Source organism: Sapajus apella, unplaced genomic scaffold (assembly GCF_009761245.1).
Source record: "Sapajus apella isolate SASKATOON/1434 unplaced genomic scaffold, GSC_monkey_1.0 scaffold97, whole genome shotgun sequence".
In the NCBI taxonomy this organism is placed as follows: Eukaryota; Metazoa; Chordata; class Mammalia; order Primates; family Cebidae; genus Sapajus; species Sapajus apella.
In genome coordinates, this window is record NW_022437037.1 from 2,217,414 (window position 1) to 2,229,932 (window position 12,519).

The 12,519-nt window shown below is 58.3% G+C and overlaps 2 protein-coding genes across 8 annotated transcripts in view; one reads left to right on the forward strand and one right to left on the reverse strand.

Annotated features, from left to right (window-relative positions):
• Nucleotides 1–6,932, forward strand: part of LRSAM1 (leucine rich repeat and sterile alpha motif containing 1) — a 50,850-nt gene extending 43,918 nt beyond the window's left edge. For all 7 annotated transcript variants that reach the window (XM_032257299.1, XM_032257302.1, XM_032257301.1 and 4 more), the window contains 3 exons: nt 601–682; nt 4,202–4,335; nt 6,199–6,932. In XM_032257299.1, coding sequence (XP_032113190.1) covers nt 601–682; nt 4,202–4,335; nt 6,199–6,324 — 342 coding nt within the window. In that variant the 3' untranslated portion in view covers nt 6,325–6,932. The remainder of the gene's footprint in view (nt 1–600; nt 683–4,201; nt 4,336–6,198) is intronic.
• Nucleotides 6,933–9,704: 2,772 nt separating this feature from the next.
• Nucleotides 9,705–12,519, reverse strand: part of NIBAN2 (niban apoptosis regulator 2) — a 57,921-nt gene continuing 55,106 nt past the window's right edge. Inside the window, exons 10-14 of the mRNA XM_032257306.1 lie at nt 12,214–12,369; nt 11,645–11,761; nt 11,317–11,424; nt 11,092–11,203; nt 9,705–10,654 (exon numbers count right to left, since the gene is read on the reverse strand). Of these exons, the coding sequence (XP_032113197.1) occupies nt 10,056–10,654; nt 11,092–11,203; nt 11,317–11,424; nt 11,645–11,761; nt 12,214–12,369 (1,092 nt within the window). The 3' untranslated portion in view covers nt 9,705–10,055. The remainder of the gene's footprint in view (nt 10,655–11,091; nt 11,204–11,316; nt 11,425–11,644; nt 11,762–12,213; nt 12,370–12,519) is intronic.

Below are 12,519 nucleotides of genomic sequence, written 5' to 3' on the forward strand. Positions count from 1 at the left end.
TGAGACCAAGTAAGGCAATAACTTGGCCTAAGGTCACACAGCAGAGTGAGGCCTCTACCCCTAGCAATCCAGCCCCAGAGTTCCTGTTCTTTGCCATGAGACTGTCTTGCCCCTCCCTGGACAAATGCAGACGCCAAGGTCCAAAAGGACTGGATGGCACCGAGGGTCTCCGGCTGTGCGGCTTAGGCTCTGAAGGCTGAGGGGCTGTGGGCTCAGGTGCTGCTGCTTAGTGGCTTGGCCTCAAGGGCTTCTCTCCTGCCCCACCTGGTGGGGAAGCGGCGTGAGGTGTGCAGGTGAAGCCTGGTACTGGGAAGCAGTCGCTAAACTATGGCTGTTGCTAGTGCAGGCTTCCCTTTGGACCTCAGTTTCCTTCCCACCCCCCAGCACACCGATTGTGGGGCTGAGGCCTGAGGAGGCTGCCCTCAAAGTGACGATGCCGCACTGCCTCGTCCTGACCCCGGGCCCCGCCAGGCCCTGGACGGCTCCCACACTTCCAGCGAAGGTGCTGGTGCTTCTGTGGGCTGGGCCTACGCCAGGTGGCTCGTATCATTTAGCAGGCTCCCCACAGCCCACAGTCTGCTCCTCCCTGAACTCTCACAGCTGGGCGTATCAGAAGCTGGCCTGCAGCACGAGATCCTCCGGAAGGTCCAGGAACTGCTGGATGCAGCCAGGATCCAGCCAGGTACCAGCGCAGCTCCGGCCTCCTCCGGGCAGGGCTCCAGCCGAATGCGTGGTTGTGGTGGGGACAGTCATTTGCTTACATTTCAGGATGAGTCCTGAGTGCTGCTTCTAGCCCCTGCCCGCCGGTAAGGTTCCCTCCCAAGGACCAGGCTTAGGGATTAGTGAGCCCGTTTTACAGATGGGAAAAACGGGCCACCAAAGTGGTGAAACAGGGAGACCTCCAAGTAGCAGTGGAGGACCCTCCTGGCTCCCTGTCCCTCCTTTCCTCAGCCCACCTATACAGGCTGGGGTCCACACACCGAGGGACCCTGTCCCTCTCCTTCCCTCAGCCCACCCTGCAGACCCTGGGGCCCTCCCGGCTCCCTGTCCCTCCTTCCCCCAGCCCACCCTACCGACACTGGGGTCCACACACCGAGGGACTTTGGACTAGAGGGAGAAACAACCTGTCCCCAGGGCCTGCTGTGTACCCAGTGCTGGGCCTGAGGGGTGCTTGTGGGCGTGGAGAGATGTCCACAACGGGCTGGGAAGGGGTGAAGGCAGGTCATGAGGGCCGTGGGGAAAAGGGGCAGGTGTGAGGTCCGGGGTCTGCTGTGTGCTGAGCATGACCTGGGAGCTTGGCACCTGCCCACAGCCGTGTGGGAACCACGTTGCGGAACCTCCGAATCAACCCCATGGGGGGCACTGTTGTGGTCCTCATTTTCAAGATAAGGAAACTGAGGCGGAGAGAGGTTAGCATGTCCCCCGTCAGGTCCCACTGCTGGCACATGGTAGAACCGCTGGGCTTGACTGCCTCCCTGGGGAAGAGGTGAGGGGCCAGAGCAGGGGTGAAGGAGAGGGCAGGCTTGTGCAGCCGGGCTGGGTGAGCTGCAGCCTGGCTGGCTGTGGGCAGAGCATTTTTAGCCAGAACCAAGGAAGAGGCGAAGCGGCCAGAGCGAAGGTGGAGTTCCTGGACTGGACCTCAGTGGGGAGGCCCGGCGCTCCAGGGGGCTAGGCCGACTGCAGCCCATGATAGCTTCAGACACCAGTTCTGCAGCCACCTTACTCCAGGGACATTGACTCAATCCCCCAAAAGTCACTAAACTTAGTTTTTTGATAGCAAGTCATGTGCGGCATAGGCCCCTTCTGGATGTTCCCGACCCTTCAGCTCTCAGATTGGAGATCAGGAAGAGCTTGCCATCAGGAGCTAGGGTCACCCCCAGCAGACAAGCCTCACATGAGCAGGAGTCACAAACAGGTGCCCCTCACGGGAGCAGGGTGCAGTGCCTCTGAGCCCAGTGGTCCTCAGGACTGACTGCTTCTCACTGTTTGGGTCATCCCTAGAGCTCGCAAGCAGGTCTTCCTCTCCATAGCTGATCGGCCACAAGGATCTGTGGCCATGTGCAGAGAGTGGATGCCTCGGCTGCTCAGGGCTTCCTGCTTGTACCAGTTGGCAGGGGAAGGGGCCGTGGTGGGATCCAGCCTCAGTTCCAGAAGGCACGGGAAACCCTCAATTTCCTGACAATTATCTTATTATTCCCAGAAATTGGTATACTTTGTATCAAATATAGAGGCTGGGGTTGGGCGTGATGGCTCACACCTGTAATCCCAGCACTCTGGGAGGCTGAGGTGGGCCAATCACCTGAGGTCAGGAGTTTAAGTGGTCAATGTGGTGAAACCCCACCTCTACTAAAATTACAAAAATCAGCTGGGTGTGGTGGCATGCACCTGTATTCCCAGCACTCAGGAGTCTGAGGCAGGAGAATTGCTTGAACCTGGGAGGTGGAAGTTACAGTGAGCCGAGACCACGCCCCAGCACTCCAGCCTGGATGACAAAGTAAAACTGTCTCAAAAAAAAAAGCAAATAGAGAGGGGTTGCCTCTGAATGTGTTTTCTTCAGTTATCTAAGTATAGATAGATCTCCAGTGGCTCATGGCTGTAGTCCCAGCACTTGGGGAGGCCCAGGTAGGAGGATCACTTGAGTCCAGCAATTTGAGACCAGCCTGGGCAACATAGACCCCTTCTCTACACAAAGTAAGATAAAATTAGCTGGGCCTGGTGGTGAACTTCCTAGTTCCAGCTACTTGGGAGGCAAACGTAGGAGGATCACGTGAGCTTGGGTCAAGGCTGCAGTGAGCCGTGATTGTGCCCTGCACTCCAGCCTGGGAAAGAGTGAGATTGTTTCAAAAACAAAACAAAAAAATCAAAAAATTAGCCCCAGCTACTCTGGAGGCTGAGGTGGGAGGATTGCTTGAGCCTGGGAGGTTGAGGCTGCAGTGAGCTGTGATCACGACACTACACTCCAGCGTAAGTGATGGAGCAAGACCCCGTCTTAAAAAAAAAAAAAAAAATACACACACACACACACACGTGTGAGAGCCCCCTCAAAATGGTGGTTTGGGAACAGCACTGTTACCTTTAGAGGATCTAGTATTGTAACAGCCTTTAAAAAATCTTTAGTATTTATCCTGTTATAAAAAAAATGCTTATAATTCAAGCCATAGAATAAATTAATAAAATGAGCCATGATCAGAAAGGGAACCAGGGATAGAGTCAAGGAAGTGGGTGGCTCACGTTGCATGATTTAAAAAAAAAAAAAAAAAAAAAAGAAAAACTTATCGGCCGGGCGCCGTGGCTCACACCTGTAATCCCAGCACTTCGGGAGCCAAGGTGGGCAGATCACTTGAAGTCAGGAGTTTGAGAACAGCTTGGCCAACATGGTGAAACCCCGTCTCTACTAAAAATACAAAAATTAGGCATGGTGGCGCGCACCTGTAATCCCAGCTACTCAGGAGGCTAAGGCAGGAGAATTGCTTGAACCCAGGAGGTGAGGTTGCAGTGAGCTGAGATTACGCCACTGCACTCCAGTCTGGGTGACAGAGCAAGACTCCATCTTAAAAAAAAAAAAAAAGGAGACTTAGCATTTTGTAAGGGCTGCTTCTGATGTCCTAGCAGGGGATGCCGGCTCCAGGGTAGAGCAGCCAGTATGCTGGGGACTCTGTGGGGCTGGGGGCGGGGGAGCAGCCTTGGGGGGGCCTCTCATTCTGCTCCCCTGGGTCGCCTGATGGGCAGCAGCCCATCCTGTCTCCTGGACAACCAGGTGGAGAAGCCGAGAGCCGGCCCTTCGCTGAGAGCTCCTGCCCCAGGGCTCCAGTACTGCAGCTGCACCACCAGATGGCTGTGTGGCCCAGGGCCAGTGACTCCCCCCATCTAAGCCTCAAATGCCTCATCTCTGAAAGTGCCGATCCCTTCTTGCAGGGTGGCTATGAAGGGTCCTGGGGACATTAGAGATCAGAGGACCCAGTTAACAAGCTCTGCAGCCATCCCTGCAAAGATAGGCTGCACTCCCATTCTACAGATGGGAAATGAGGCTCAGAGAAGAGGAGAATGTGTGGCAAGGAGAGCACTTCCCCAGATCTGAGTGCAGAGGCTCCGCCACCCTCCAGCTCACTCACTATGGGGATAGGCTGGGCCACGAGGAGCCCCTAGGGGTTGGGGTCATTGGGGTTGACCCTGGCTCAGTCTGTCTATCTGGTCTCCACAGAGCTGAAACCACCAGCGGGTGAGGTCCTCACCCCCACAGCCCCCCAGGAGCCTCCAGAGTCCGTGAGGCCATCGGCTCCCCCTGCAGAGCTGGAGGTGCAGGCCTCGGAGTGTGTGGTGTGCCTGGAACGGGAGGTAAGTCTGGGTCTCCCCACTGCGCCTGCCCTGCCTGCGGCTGCGTCGTCAAACTCTCCAGGCACAGGGGCTACCTCTGAACGCGTTTTCTCCAGTTATCTAAGTGTGTTGTGTTCATCTAGAAAATTTGGAAAACACAGAAAAGCAAAGAATGCAGGAAATAGAAATGACCCCCGATCCCACAACCCAAGTATGAGCCATGCTCACTCATTTTCCAGACCTTTTTTTGTTCCTACTTAATAAATACATTAGGAAAAAATCTTCCAAATCATGAAATATCAACAACATGATGTACCCAGCAGAGGCTTTTAAAAAATCTTTTGGCCAGGTGCGGTGGCTCGCGCCTGTAATCCCAGCACTTTGGGAGGCCAAGGCGGGTGGATCACCTGAGGTCAGGAGTTGGAGGCCAGCCTGGTCAACATGGTAAAACCCCATCTCCACTAAAAATATAAAAATCAGCCAGGTGTGGTGGTGGGCACCTGTAGTCCCAGCTACTTGGGAGGCTGAGGCAGGAGAGAATTGCTTGAACCTGGCAGGTGGAGGTTGCAGTGAGTCAAGATCCTGCCACTGCACTCCAGCCTGGGTGAGACTCTTAAAAAAAAAATTTGAAAAATTCTTGCAGAATTAACACTGATTGTAGAAATTACACAGAGCAGTGAATGAAATACAAATTGTCCTCTGCCTCCACTGAGGGATCCTACTTAGAAAAGAAGCCATGTTTGCAGTTTGATGATTCTAGGGTCTCCAGCTGACCCGGGTCATGCCATGATATGGTTGGACCTGTTGGTTCCAAATCTAATCCCTGTTCTGGGGCCCTCGGCGTTCCGGCCAGCTTTGAGCAGTGCTTAGGTCAATTCCTAAAAGCAGGAGATGCTAAGGCAAAGTGTGGTTCTGAGTCAATGGCTGCTGCTGCAGGTTGGGATCATTTTTAGACTGAGGAGTTCAGGGCCTGGACATGTGCATCAGCAAGAAAGAAGCCTGAGCACCTTGCACACCCGGCGGCAGGGGCTGGCTGAATAGACCTCGGTCCTTGTCTGGAGGGCCCGAATATAATCCCATTTTATTTAAGAAAGAAATAGGGTCCAGGTATGGTGGCTCATGCCTGTAGTCCCAACACTTTGGGAGGCAGAGGTGGGCAGATCACGAGGTCAGGAGATGGAGACCATCCCAGTTTTTTAACACGGTGAAACCCCATCTCTACTAAATATACAAAAAATTAGCTGGGTGTGGTGGCCATGCTGTAGTCCCAGCTACATGGGAGGCAGAGGCTGCAGTGAGCTGAGATCCGGCCATTGCACTGTAGGCTGTGACAGAGCAAGATTCCATCTCAAAGAAAAAAAAGTTGGGGCATATAGGTATTTTTATTTTTTACAGACTTAGAGAAATAGCAAACTGCTAACAGAAGGGCTAGGTTACCCCTTTCGTCCATGCCTGTTTTGTTTCTGTGGTGTTCAAAGACCTGGGCGCCCCACTGTCGGGTGCTTATGGTAAAGATGGTAAAGAATAATGAAGGGGCCTGGGCATGGTGGCTCACTCCTGTAATCCCAACAGTTCGGGAGGCCCAGACAGCCAGATCACTTGGGGTCAGGAGTTTGAGAACAGCTTGTAACTCTGTCTCTACTAAAAATACAAAAAAAATTACCTGGGCATTGTGGCGCACGCTCATAGTCCCAGCTGCTTGGGAGTCTGAGGCAGGAGAATCATTTGAACCGGGAGGGCAAGGTTGCAGTGAGCCAGGATCGTGCTACTGCACTCCTGCCTGGGTGACAGAACAAGACTGCCTCAAAAAAAAAGAAGGACATGGGGCCTGGGACTCCTGGAACGCGGCAGGGCTGGCCACACGCTCCCACTCTCCCTCCCCAGGCCCAGATGATCTTCCTCAACTGTGGCCATGTCTGCTGCTGCCAGCAGTGCTGCCAACCACTGCGCACCTGCCCGCTGTGCCGCCAGGACATTGTCCAGCGCCTCCGGATCTACCACAGCAGCTGAGTGCTGCCTGCCCACCTGGGCCTGGCCCTGCCTCGGTCACTGTGAGCCCCAGGCTTCTGCTTAGCCTTGCGCCAGCCAGACTCATACGAGGTCCCCCCTACCCTGGGCCCTTTCCCCACTGCCCAGGAGCCCCCACCTTGAGCTCCAAGCGCCTCTGGGCCAGGCAGAGGTGCTCCTGATCCATGACACCACCAGTCTGAATGGTCCCTGGGGCCGCGGCTGGACGGGCCGCTGCACCACCACCCGAGCCTGGGAGCCAGCATCCCAGCCTAATCATGGATCTGCTGCCTCCCAAGTTCTCTGACTGAAGGTCATTCTGCTCCTTCCGGAGCTTGGGTCCTCATCTGGGGACCATGCACAGTCCTGTCCCGCTCTGCATGTGGGGAGTGAGCAGGAGGGCCCAGATCGGTGAGGGGAGGCCGTGGCCGTGGGGGGCCATCCTGGGAAGGCAAGCAGTGCAGGCCTATGCTCACAGTGGTGCCGGCACCCCTGGGCCTCCCTCTCTGCTGCTTCCCAGCACACTGGGGCCCTCCTGCTCTCTGCAACTGTCCCTCCTCACACCATGTGGCTTGATCCAAAGTAGGAGCGTCAATAAACCCATCTTCAGCATGCTTCTGGCCAGAGTCATTGCAGGGTCCTCATGGGAGCCCGGGAATGGGAGGGGATGAGGTCTGGGGATGGGGCTAGGACAGAGGGCACCTCTTCTTGGGGAAGGAACCAGGAGCGCACTGCCCCTCAGTTGAAAGGAGAGGTCGGTAGAGCCATCTTGAGGTGGAGAGACTGGGGCCCAGAGGGAAGGCACCGAGAGGCAGCCAGAGCTGGTCATGGTTGCAGCCTGTGCCTCTGAGCGGAGGAGCCCTGTGGGCGGGCTGCGTGTTCCGTACTTTATCCCATTGAGGCAGCTGAGGCTGATGGGGGTAAATGCCTAGGGCCTTGCAACTGGGACATGGTGATGTGGGGTTTGAGGCCCAGAAGCTTCCTCACCCTCAAACGTGTGCAGTTGTGCAGGTCGGTCCCTGCACAGTTCTAGGAGCCATATACACTCGCACTCGCTGCAGGGGTGCACGTTGATTATGCATTTTCTGGCAGCTGGTGTTGAGCCAGGGGAGCCTCTACCTTGGGCACATGGCAGGGAGCACCTGGGCTCTACCTCCAGCCTAGTGACCCTGGCCAGTGTTTGGGCCTCAGTTTCAGCTAGTGGCCTCCAGGGGGCGCTGAGTGCTTGCCCCAAGTACAACATCCATGGGTGTAGGCAGGAAGGTTCAGGTTCTGGGGTGGCAGAAAAGTCCCTCCATCCAGGCCTGTTTCCCCCTCCCTGAGACCATCAGTCCTGTGCATGGAACGCGGGTGACTACTTTTTGTTGTGCGGGTCCTGTTTCCCAGGCAGGAGCTGGGTGGCCTTTTCCCATGTCGGCACCCTCGGTTCCCCCTCCCAACACCCTCCTGGGTTCAACTTGCCAAGGGGGAGAGACCGAGGCAGGTGGAGCTACCTCCTGGAGCACAGCGCTTTGCAGATCTTCTTCTACTCCCACTAGCCCGGGGAGGCCTCATGGAAGAGCTTGAGGCTCAGTGACCTGCCGAGGACAACAGCAAGGCACAGCCACATCCCTGTGTTCCATACGTTACCCCGCTGAGGCTGATGGGAAATACCACGCAGCCCTGTCTTGTACCTCGGCCCTTGTTGACCGAGGGAGGCTCAGGCCCAAGCCCTAGGATGCCACGGACAGGCTGGCACCAGGGAAGCCAAGGTTCCCCAAGGCTGCCACCTACCCAATAAGGACATGCTTTTACCCATAGGTGGGGCAACCTATACCCAACAGCTGCAGGGGCTTGAGGGGTGTTCCAGTGCCCCCTAAGCTTGGCCCAGGTTCCCCACCTTCCTAGGCCTCAGTTTACACATTAGTGAAATGGTGGTGACAGCAGTGTCTGCTTTCTGGAGCCGCCTGGAGGCTCCTGTTCCCATACACACTGTGTTTGGCCCACAGTGAACGCTTGGTAAACACTAGTGTGTGATCGGGAGTGTTGATGGATCCAGCCCGATCCTGGGCCCACCCCACTATGAGCACCCCAGGGTCCTGAATGGCCTTGAAGCTGCTGCCTGCCGCTGTCCCTCTGAGCCTCACCATTGCCCAAGGCTGCCTGAGGGGCACCTGGCACAGGTCTGGCTGAGGAAGCTGCCTCTACCCCTGCAGCACAACTCAAGGCAACTGGCTTTAAATAAAGCGTTTATTGATTAGTAGAAGCATGAACAGTGTGCATAATATTTTCAATACAATATCGGGGGGATGATGGGAACCCCCCAAAAGGCACTAGAGGCACAGATCTTCAGTACGAGAGGGGGGAGAGGCGCTAGAGACCAGGGCTTGGGGGGCTGGGGGGTCCCTGAGTGCCAGGCACCACTGTGGGTCAAGGCCCCTCCTCTGGGGAGCAGGTCTAGGGCATAGAGGATGCAGGGCTGGGAGGAGACCCCACCTCAGGACCCTGAAGGAGCCCATTTCTTTCCTACCCCCTGCAAAGCAGCAGGGGAGGAGGTCTGGGGGGCTCTGGGGTGGGGGTTGCCAGGCCGGGGCCATCCTGGCTTGACCCTTGTCCCAGGAACAAGAAGCTGAGGAGGGACAACAGCCAGACCCAAAGTGACAAGGACATCCAAAGAGGGGCCTGGATTTTCAGGGGAAGGTGACTTGGTGACTGAGAGGCAGCAGAGATTAAAGCAAAGCCGGACCCCAGACCTTCAGGGAGTACCCCACACCCCTCAGGGGCCCCACCCAGCTCCCTAGGCAACCAGTGAGGTGGCTGATAAGACAGTGGACCCCAACCCCACTATACCCCTTGCTCCCACTCCCTTCCCCAAGCACCAGTAGGACGGGGACCCGAGGGAGACCTGGAGGGTGGGTGGGCAGGACGGAGGCAGGCTGGGGCCAGAGAAGGGCGTGCACAGGCCCACAAAACCTCAGGCTCCCCCCAACCTCGCAGCCATCTCAGCCTCATTCACTCACTCCCAGCCTCCCTGGGGACCCCTCCTTCCCTCAGGACACTTCCCCTCCTCACACCTGCACGTTCTGGGTCTTTCTCATTCTACCCACCCCGCAAGGCACCCCCCAAATCCCATCCCTCCCCCCAGCACCCCCAGCCTGGCTCCAACCTGAAGACCCCCTCCTTCCCCTTCCCACCGGAATGGTGGGGAAAGTGAGGCTGGGTCCACCCCTAACAACTTTGGAAGCAGCCGGGCCAGGGGTCGCAGCGCTCCCTGCTCCCCGTCCTAGCCCAGCCAGCCCCTGGGTGAGTGGGCAGGAACGTACTGGCTTCACACCAGCTTCCACCTCCCTCTCTCCAGGAAGGTTAGCAGCACCCACGAGGGGACAGAGGCCACAGGACAGGAAAGGAGGGGCTTTGCAGCACCCACAAGGGGACAGAGGCCACGGGACAGGAAAGGAGGGGCTTTCCAGCCTCCTAGCAGTGTCCAGCCCTTGGTACAAGCAGGAAAACCCCAAAACCAGCCCCTGCGTTTGAGATCATCCCATAGAAGAGGAAACAGGGAGCAATAAAGTGTTGGCTGAACCCAATAAAGTGACTCAGGCAGGCCCGCTCCTCCCGACCCCTGGTGGTGCCACACTGCCCTGTCCTACCTCTACCCACAAGGCACAGACCAGGGTGCCCTCCCCAGAGCCAGACCTGCCTGGGCCCCGAAGGGAGTGGCCGGTGCGGTGTGCAGCAGCCTGGGACCCGCGGGCCTAGAACTCAGTCTGCACCCCTGCGCTGTCCTCGGTGGTGGTGTGGAGGGCAGGGTGGCTGCTGGGGCTGGATACCTGCTCTCCGGTCTCCTGGTCACTGGGCTTGGGGGGCCCAAAGTCCACAGCCTTTCCAGGCAAGAGATGCTGGAGGGGTGAGTCAGGTGGCGAGGAGGCCTCGGGGGCAGCCTCGGGAGCAGCCTCGGGCTGGGGACTCTCCCTGGCGGGGGCCCCGTTGGGCAGGGGGCTGGCCAGCGGGGGACTCTCAGCCCGCAGACCTTGGGCCAGCAGGCCTCGGATCTCTGTGACACTGTCCGGGGACGTGGGTGATGGTGACTCAGGGCCAGCCTCAAAGGGCATCCCTGCCTCCTCATCCTGGACTACGGAGACCACCTGCTTGGCGCGCCGTCGCTTTTCCGAGAGGGTGGCTGCCTCCGGGGGGCTCGGGCTGGGGCTGCCGCCCCCACTGCTGTTGCTGTACTCCTCACTCCAGTCGATGGGGGCGCCCTCGGCCAGCAGGTGCAGGTTGGGGTCGCTGTTGTGCATGACCATGCTGTCCCGGTACAGGTTGTGCTTCCTCTGCACTGCGGCCTCCTTCACAGCTGCAGGGCCACAGTGGGAGAGTCAGGACACAGCACTGATCCCACTGATCCCACGGCTGCCCCGTGCTGGACTCTGCTCAAAGGAGACCGGTCTCATCCCACCCTGGGCGTCTGTGGATGTGGCTCATTCCAGGCCTCACTGCTGAAAGCAGCAAGGTTGGGATGCTAACCCCGGGCCCAGCCTGGTGACCACGTGTCATCTCATCACTCATCTGACCCTCTCAGCAAAGACAAGGACTGGAGAAGAAACTAAGGCACAGAGATGCAAGGCTAAGGCCACTCCTGGGGCCACACAGCGAACAGGGGGCTTCACCCAGCCCCCAGGTGCAAGTCTGGGCTCTTTTTTGTGTGCTTTAGCTGACCCCCTCACCTGCCACCACCTCTCAGCTGCCCCCCAGCATCCTCCCGGCCACAGTCCCGCCCTGGACAGCACCCACCCTGCAGGATGTCCTTCATGACAGTCTGCAGCACCACCTCCTCGTACGTGTTCTCCACCAGGATGAACCTGGCAAAGTCCTCGAAGATCAGCTCCTGGAACCGGGGCAGCTCCTGCCCGGGTGGGGTGGCAGAGATGAGAGGTCAGGGCCCGGGGTAAAGGGAGGTCTGCACGCTCCACCCCCTACCCGGGGCCCACACGGCTGGAGTGGGTGGGGGCCGCTCACCGACTTGCAGGTGGGGGCCAGCTTCTTGAGCAGGAATGGGATGCTGATCTGCAGCAGCGCCTCCCGGAAGAACTTCTTCCGCACGGAGCTGCTGTCGTAGTCATATTTCTGCAGGGAACAAGGGGGTCAGGGGCCTGCCAGTCATGGGCTCCACTGGCCCTGAGGTTAGGACGAGGCCAGTGGTCTGACCCAAACCTCCAAGTCCTCATACACACAAGAGGACCATGATGCCCCCTTGCAGGGACAGCAGTCCAGGTGGTGGCCGGGGATGGGGCTCAGGGCTTGGCCTTGCCTTGGACGGTCCAGGGCAGGGCATGGGGCCGCTCACCTTCAGCACCCGCTCCAGGACCCGCTGGATGGACTTGCACAGCTCCTCCTTGGTGGGCCCCTTCCCCAGCTCCTGGTGCAGGAGGGTCTCGAAGGTATACACAGCATTGTCCATTTGCTGCGGGGCACACCACGGACCCATGAAGCCCCCAGGGAGACCACAGCCCCTTCCTGGATGCTGCTGAGGGGTCCTCACCCTCAGCCAGCCTCCCACCCCGAGGCCTGCCAGGGCAGCATGGTGAGCAGTCTGTGCCCCCTCACTCATTTGCCCACTCACAGCACTGCACGCTGGGGCCAGTCCCTGCCTTAAGACCACAGGAAACGTGGGAAGGGGCTAGGGGGAGCAAGGAGAGCTTCCCGGAGGAAGGGGTCTCTGAGACCTGGGAAATGAGTCAGAATTAGCCAGGTGGGCAGAGGCACAGATGTTCTGAGCAGAGGAGGAGAGTGCGTGCCTGGCAAGCGTGGCTATGGCATGGCAGGGATGGAGCAGAGGGGACCCCTCCCCCCGGGTGAGGGGCCTGTGGAAGGCAGTGGGTAGAGTGGGGGTGGGGGTGGCAGTCTCGGGTCTACCTCCCGCATGTGGATCTGGGCTCGCTGCTTGAACACCGACGTGCTGGACACATCGAACCGCTGCTGCAGCCCATCCAGACGCAGCGACTCCATCTTCTCGTAGCAGCTGTGCATCTTCAGGGGGTGGAACGCCAGCCGGGACAGCTTCTCCATGTACTGCAGGGGTGGGACACGGGGACTGAGTGGGGCCACCCTATGGCCAGGCGGCCCCCACACACACATTTTACCTGGGTCTTCGAAGTCCCGGCCCAGGGGCTGGCGCCTGCTGCCAGGGATGACCACCTGGTGCTGGTGGCCACAAAGGTA